This window comes from Pundamilia nyererei, unplaced genomic scaffold, assembly GCF_000239375.1.
Source record: "Pundamilia nyererei isolate P.nyererei 1_Seehausen unplaced genomic scaffold, PunNye1.0 scaffold00001, whole genome shotgun sequence".
NCBI classification, from domain to species: domain Eukaryota; kingdom Metazoa; phylum Chordata; class Actinopteri; order Cichliformes; family Cichlidae; genus Pundamilia; species Pundamilia nyererei.
Genome location: NW_005187402.1, coordinates 3,274,191 through 3,281,925, shown reverse-complemented (window position 1 = coordinate 3,281,925; position 7,735 = coordinate 3,274,191). Strand labels below are relative to the sequence as shown.

General features: G+C 40.7%; 2 protein-coding genes across 2 annotated transcripts in view; both read right to left on the bottom strand.

Annotated features, from left to right (window-relative positions):
* Positions 1 to 67: 67 nt before the first annotated feature.
* On the bottom strand, positions 68 to 2,384 carry LOC106456122 (uncharacterized). Its single transcript, XM_013908936.1, has 3 exons — positions 1,503 to 2,384; positions 1,141 to 1,379; positions 68 to 370 (listed from the first exon to the last, which is right to left on the bottom strand). Exons 1-3 carry the CDS (start codon positions 2,095 to 2,097, stop codon positions 68 to 70), a joined length of 1,137 nt encoding a protein of 378 aa, XP_013764390.1. The 5' UTR covers positions 2,098 to 2,384.
* Positions 2,385 to 2,669: 285 nt separating this feature from the next.
* Positions 2,670 to 7,735, bottom strand: part of LOC106456120 (matrix-remodeling-associated protein 5-like) — a 19,280-nt gene continuing 14,214 nt past the window's right edge. Inside the window, exons 3-7 of the mRNA XM_013908904.1 lie at positions 7,155 to 7,284; positions 6,270 to 6,508; positions 4,777 to 4,928; positions 2,931 to 4,559; positions 2,670 to 2,728 (exon numbers count right to left, since the gene is read on the bottom strand). Of these exons, the coding sequence (XP_013764358.1) occupies positions 2,670 to 2,728; positions 2,931 to 4,559; positions 4,777 to 4,928; positions 6,270 to 6,508; positions 7,155 to 7,284 (2,209 nt within the window). The remainder of the gene's footprint in view (positions 2,729 to 2,930; positions 4,560 to 4,776; positions 4,929 to 6,269; positions 6,509 to 7,154; positions 7,285 to 7,735) is intronic.

Here is a 7,735-nt window from a genome sequence, read left to right as displayed (position 1 = left end):
AAGATAATATAATATAATATAATATAATATAATATAATATAATATAATATAATATAATATAGCTCTTTCAAATGACCATACCTCCAACAGGCCACCAACCTTCATGCAAAGCCCCAGCGGTGGTGTGATGGTAGGGAAGAGGAGTTGGCATGAAACCAGAAAATGATGATGATGATGAAGGCTTAGCAGAGTTTGCAGGCTGAAGGTTGCTTGTGTAAGAAGCAGTAGGCACTGCTGGTTTGGGGGTGTAAGGTCTATGTTGGGATGGAAGGTTGGGTTTAGGCAGTAAGGGGGGTGGAGTATTGTAGTAACTAGGGAGGGGTTTGGGTGTAACCATTCTCCCCAGCTGAGCAATGCGATCAAGCTGTGCCTGGAAAAATACAAACCAAGCATGATCCTTTGTTTTAATGTCAACATTTTTCAAATAAACATAATTTCTATTACAAGAAAGAAGCCAAACTGAGCTCAGATACTGAAAATGTTTTTCATGAAACTTTATCATCCCACATGTGTGCTATTGGACTCAATACACATTCAACTTCTAAATGAAATTTCCATTTAGCTTTGTTTTCAGTTTAAAAAAGTAAAATCTCGGATTTCAGTAGTTAATGCTTTATTTAAGAGCTAATGCTAACTGTCTGTGTCTGTGGTGAATTTATTCACACAGATTTTATTTCCAACGGCCTGTTTGCTGCAGAAGACATTAGATTAAGCAATAGGAAGCATGAACCATACTCCCAGCCTACAAGCCTACGAGCCATATGATCATTACCCTGGGCTTAAAGAAGCAAAAAGCTCTTCAGCTTTGGAGTTTAGATGATCAAAGAAAAACCTCCTTAGACTGGTCAACAAAGGTAATCTCTGTAGGGAACGAACATTTTTCTTGATGGTAGATTATTTTATCTTGTGTAATACAACATAATGATGTGAAAAAAGACAATAGACCTGCAATACCTTACAACTTTGCAACAGATAGAGCATGGTACCATTTTTTGGTCTTCTAAGACAGTTATGCTATTTTTGTGAGGTTGTCCAATATGAGCATGTCTCTGCCAGACATTTTCTTATGAGTATTTACGTACAAAATTAGACAAAACAAACCATGTGAACTCTATACCAGCCCCAAGCCCCCCATTATACCTGTCTGTATCTGTTCCTCAGCCTGGTTAGAAACAGTTGGTCTTTTGTTTGGGTCATGCCATCCACATGATGATTCTGACGATGATGCTGGGATAGGTGGGTGTTTGAGTAAGTCAGTCTGATATTGCCTGCTCCTGAAACAGTGGGTGTGGGTTTGACTGTTTCAGCTGTAATTTCTGGTCTGTTGGTGACAAATGCGCCATGAGCCCATGGGTGCGGGAGAGCTGCAGGGTGTGACCCTAGGATGAGAACCATGAATTGCAATAACGCTTAAAATTACAGAAAATAACAGAAAACGAATATTGTTGTGTGTTCAACCCACACTTTTTAGAAAGGAAATTATAGCATGCTACTTTATTTACCTTGATTTTGATGAGGTAAAGATCTTTGTCCTGGCCAGGAAGGGTACAGGGAATAATGATGATGACGATGATGGTGTAAAGACCAGCTAGAGGTTGGAGGGACTCTGGGAGGCTGGAAATGCCTGCCTGGATTCACATTAGTGTGCCTTCCTGTGTTTCTGTCTTGGTTTCCATATGTAACCCTCTGGGTGGTAGTTTGTCCTCTTCCCTGGTTGGTTTGATGAAGCCAGGGGTGAAGGGGCTCCATTATGGGGAAATTGCTCATTTGAGGCTTTACAGTTGGTTTGTGTATCCATTTGTCTTCTCTTTGTGTGCCCTCATCTCTGGTTCCACCTTTTGCTGAATGTGATGTAAAGATGTTGGAGGATGAAGACTTTGCGTACATTAGTGTTTTCTTCTCTGGTGAAGGTCGAGTGTAAAATCTCGGTTGTGTTGTTGACCTCAAGATATCTCGTGTATTGTAGCTCTCTGTAACCAACTTTTCTGTGTCTTTCTTTCTCCCTTCTGTTTCTATTTGATATTCCTCTTGCTCCTCCAATGCTTTTAGAAGCAGGTTTTTATTGTTGATGCCATTTCCGTGAGTTTGTTTTGTCATCTCTACTTTATTTATCTCGGGTTTCTTTAAGCGTACAACATCCTTCGTCTTTTCTTCAACAGGCTGTAAAGCTGAATTATTTATTTTAGGAGTGACGATTGTCTTTGGATTAGGTAAATGGTTTCTACCTGGCAAATGACCTACGTGGGGATTAGTCTCCTTAACTGATGGAAAGGGGGTAATGCTAATTGCAAGCTCCTGAGCTGTAATAAGGATTTCACTATTTAAATCTTCCTTAGCATCCAAACTGTCACCAGTTTTGTAATTATATTCATCATAGTACTCATCTTCCTCTGTCTGATACTCAGCAGATAAGGTTTCATAGCTTTCCACTGTGGTTGGAACAGTTGTTGCAGTTGTAGTAGTTGTAGTAGTGGTAGTTGTAATGGGCGTTGTTGTCATTGGAGTGGTGGTTGTTGTTGGGGGAAGAGTTGTTTGGGGTTTGTTTGATGAATGGTAGAGGGGGTTAAGATGTGGGTGGATTCTTCTCACTGGGGGTTTTCTACGTCTGTAAGGGCGCCTTCTTCTGTTTGAACCAGCAGAAACAAAGTCAACGTTTCTTCCTCCCTCTCCTAAGTGCTTATTTTCTGACTGTTCGACTGGGTGACGAACTCCAGAAGGAACTGTAGTCCTGGGAGAAGCAGTCTGAAGAATCTGACTTTCTAATGTTTCAGAGTGTTTTTTCACATCCTCCTTCTGGCCTGTGTTTGAATGTACCTCAGGATTAAGTTTCGCATTGATAGGAAAATCTGTCTGAGGTGTAGTGGTGTGATGTAAGTTGTAAGCAGCAGTATTAACCATAGTGGCAACTGCAGTTGTAGGCTTGGCTGTACTTGGCTGGATGATTACCGTGCTTGGCTCCTCAAGTGTCTGCTCAGTGGGCAGAGCAGCACCTGGTTTCGCATTAGCTTTTGCCAGTATCTCTGCCCAACGATTTGGATCCAACTCCTTAATGGATTTATTAGGTTTTCTCTTTGAATCTTTCATTCGTATCCTTTTCGAAAAACCGTTAGGATTCCTTTGCCTCGATCCTACCTTCTCAGGGAGTTGTGTAGAAAAAGGACGCACAATTTCTTGAAAATCTCCCCCTGAGCCTTCTCGTTCTTCCAAAGCAACTGTCAAAATAGGATGCTCTTTCTCAGTTTGTACTTTAGTCTTTTCAGAAGCCTTTTCTCCCCTGACTTCCACTATGTGAGTCAGCATGTCAGCTCCATACAGATTGGAGGCCAAGCAGCTATATTCCCCTGCATCTTCTAGCGTCAGTCTTCTTACAACCAACGTCCCATTCTCCATCACTTCTGCTCTTCTTGTCTGTTGTGTGGGGAGAAGAACTTGATTTCTGGGTAGATACCATATAGTGTGACTGGGATGAGCCGAGGTCACCTCACAAGGAAGAGAGAAAGTGTTCCCTCTCTCAACTGTAATTTTCTCACCATTGAAAGCTGTTGGACTCAGTGAGCGCTCTTTGATGGTTAGTCTCAAGGGCATCAAGTCCACACCGGCTTTAGTTCTGACAATACAGTGGTAGACACCGGAGTCAGACAGTGTGGCATTCAAAATCACAAGCTGCCCATTTTCAGAAATGTGTATTTTATCAGTTACATCCTCCACAACGGACAAATCTGGAAGCATCCACTCCATTTTCACCTGTGGATCAGATGCAATGACACTGCACTCTAAGTTAACCTTTGATCCTTCAAGAGCAGTCTGAACGCGTCCTGCTGTCCCTCTGCGAATTAGTGCCCAGGAAGACGCAAAGTCACTGTCATCTTCAGCCCTGTGGATGTTGATGTCCTTTGTAATTAAAGTAGTGAAATCCATCACCAGTTTCTTGGTCGTTGTCTGCTTTCTATTAAGCCTCAAAGTGACTCTGGGTTGAAGCAGCCATGAGGGTTCTGCTACCAAATACCCTTTTAGTTCTGTGAAATATGGAGAGTTCTCATTCACAGCTTGTGTGTACTGATAGGTTACTCCACTTGCATTTCCCCTCTGATGACCTCTCTCCAAAATTGCAGGGCTTTCGTAGTAATACGCAACCAGTTGCCACAGATTTTGCAATTTCTCTCGATCAATCTCGCATTCAATAGCAGTCACCAGTGATACATTGACAGATAAGTCCCTAGGTGAACGTGGATTTGCCGCCCACGTCATAGGTGAACTGTCTCCAGGATGGCGAACATCACATGCCACATGAGCACTGTTTCCATGGCTATCTGAGAGAACAATGGTCAAATGACCTAAAGGTTTTTCAAAGTCCCGAGTGTATGGAGTGTCAGGCTCTGCTTCTGATTCAGCCCACACTGGATTGTCCCACTTTTTGAGAGGGGAACGAAGAGCCGGTCGTTCACATGTAAGCTTGTCTGGAGTTAACCCGAGAAAAAGGGTCCCATTCAGGTGCTGAGGTGAGGAACACTGTGGGCATATGTCTTTGGATCCACGTTCCTTCTTACATTTTATTACTCCTGGAAGGATGTGAGGGGAAAAAGTTTGGAGGGAAAAGTAAGGCATTGAGGTAAAATAAGGGAAAATATAAGAGATGATAGGAAAACAAGGTGAAATAGTGAAATTACAATGAATTAGAGAAAGTGTATGTACCATAAAAAATATTTAATGATAATATGTTTCCAGGCTTTCAAAGTGCTCATGTGATGAAATAGGGCTAGGGTTATGCTTTCATACCTTCATGTGTGGAGCTCCATTCCATCAACCAGTGGAGCTGACAGTTGCAGGTCCAAGGATTACCATGTAACGAGAGGAGCTCAAGTCTGGGAGCTGTCTGCAGAGCTCCGGCAGGTAACTGCTCCAACAGATTGTCTGATAGATGTAAGTGTCTGAGACAAAAACATTTACACGGTGTCTTTGTTAAAGGGTCTTCAGAGTGATGGGGACTGGAAAGATTGTTGAGTACATTGCACATATTGAAAGGAAACACATGTATTACATTACCTGTGTATCCAATCCTATCCTAGATCCACAATGCAAGAATTTTAGGAACTATCGAAACTCTTTAAACACTGTTTTCGGGGTCCTGTTTAGCTTCTGTTTGAAGGTTGCTACACTCTAAGAGAAATTTCTGAGCAACACATATGTGATTGGTCTGAGAGTAAGCATACATTAACTGAAACAATCATTTTGGGGGCTATTATCAGTTGCACTGGGAGCTAAAGGCCTCTAAAAAGTGTCTTCTTATATTCAACACATAAAAACACAGAAAATGTCACTTGTAATCAGACATTATGTTGCTTAAACTAAAACAGTACATCTCTCTGCCTACTTCAGGATTACGCAATCCAAAACACACGACAAAAACACAGCTCCAGTTTGTTAAGGCATGAGTCTGGGTTTGCTCTCACAACCATCAGCTGGCTAATATGGGACATTAGCATTTCTATTGGCGGCACCATGCAAACCAAAAAAGAAATAAATAAAAAAAAATAGGATGGCAGTCTCCTTACAATCAGGTGAAATCTGCTGTTGCCTGGTGATTTCATTAGATTTTTTGATATCCTAAATCCTTTTACAGTTAAATGAAAGCAGCTATGTCACTACTTCTGGAAGAATTTCAGTTTTAGATCAATATGGTTCCAGTTCCAGCCTTTGAATTCAAGTTGATGTAAATTTCTGCAAATGCAGATGGTCATTTATTTTTATTTATTTATTTTAAAATTATATTTACATCTAATCACTATATTATCAGAAACAGACTGCATGGAATTACAAACTCAAGTTACAGTACAAACTGATAGCAGACCGACTCCATTAATTTTCATTTCATTGCCATCTTGAGGCATCATGATGACAGCAGCTGACTTAAACTGGTTACAGACCCGGTCTTCATGGCAACCATTTAATAGGCAACAAGATAGCAAATTCATTACACATGGTTGTAATAATTTCCTTTGTGCTGTGGTGCCTTGTAGCATAAGTATGCAGTGCTCAAAGGAGAACCGCACAGAGTTTACGTTTGTTTGTCAGGTTCTTTGAGCCATTCTAGTTTCTAAATGAATGCCAGGGCACAAGGTTTCTTAGTAGAGAGCTACACTGTGAACCATATTTTGAACGGCCTGGCTTACTTGCGTATATTTACTTCCAATCAAAATAATGTAAATAGATAATTAGGTACAAACTCAATAACCTCAAGTTAGTTTCAGATAAATTTCTCGATGTCTTACTTGAGTCCTGAGGTCCAAAAGTGTCCTAGTACTGACACTGTTATGAAGGTATGCGGGTGGACCTCTTTGAGAAGGTTCCCCTCCAGCTGCAGGAGTTTTAGGGAGGTCAGGCCAGAAAAGGAGTATGGCTCTATAAAGTCTATAAGGTTGTGGTCCAAATGGAGACGAATCAAACCGACAAGACCCTCGAACAAACCAGGATTTATTGACGTTAGCTTGTTGTAACTCAGCTTCAAGATCTGTAAAATAGTGAATGACAGAACTATGAAAAGACAGAAAGACATTTTCAAAGATAGCTGCAGTCTTTAGTTGGCCTGTGATGTTGCTACGGCACAAGAGTAATCAGGCAGTTGCAGTTGAGCCTCATTCCACCTGTCTAATGTGCAGTAATAAAGTCCAGAGTCTCTCATTTTTAATTCTGATGTAATTGCATGGATCACTGGTGTGTTTAAAAAGCTAATTTAGGCATTGATCAGATCCATCTGGACCCAACAGGACTCATTGCAACTTTAGTCAAGCAATCAAAGAACAGCTAATTACTGGCTTATATGTGGTTTACACAGGAGAAGATTGAACTCTGTGCATACACTGTATGCCATTGGTGTTCGTTTCTTTTACACTTATCATTTCTTCATTGTAATCTGTGTTTCCATAAAAAACATTTAATGTCACTGGTAGAAAGAGAAAAACCATCTGATCTACAGAGTGTGATGCAGAAGTAAACTTGGCTGTTGAATGAAATTTCCACTTATGACCTAATCAAGTTTGAGTCCAGTGGGTTTTGACTTTTTATTTTGATAAAAGCAGCAGTTCCTTCTGTTTATACCAACTGTAATAAACAGGGTCAAGATATGAATGTGATGCATACAAAGAGACAAACTGTACCTGTAGTGATCTCAGGCTGTAAAAAGCTCCAGGATGAACCGTGTTAATGTCGTTGCCATGCAACATGAGCATTTCTAGCTGCTGCAGTGACCTGAATTCAGACCCCTCCACCTCCGTCAGGCTGTTATATCTGTTAGAGAAAACAAACAGGACCAGGTACTGTTATGGCATAAGGCGAAGAAGGCAACAATATTCAGCAATCTATGTGTGTAAATGTGACCTTTCAGATAAAAGGAAAATGCTTGAAGGACTGACAAGTGGAAAGAATGAAGGGTGACAGAGAGTGTTCAGACAGACTTTGACCCACAATGGTTTTTTCCTCCTTAAAGCTTTCCTATTTTTAAATCAGAGGAAACGCATGTGCAGATTCAAGTGATTTATCTTCTTTACAAAGAAGATCTAAAACAGCACCAATGTGGAACAGGAAGTAGCCTAACATGTTCAGAAAGTAGGCGCAGTTTTCTAAGATACTATTTCTATTATTTCAATTCAATTCAATTCAATTCAATTTTATTTATATAGCGCCAAATCACAACATAAGTCGCCTCAAGGCGCTTCATAGATACAGAGAAAAAAACCCA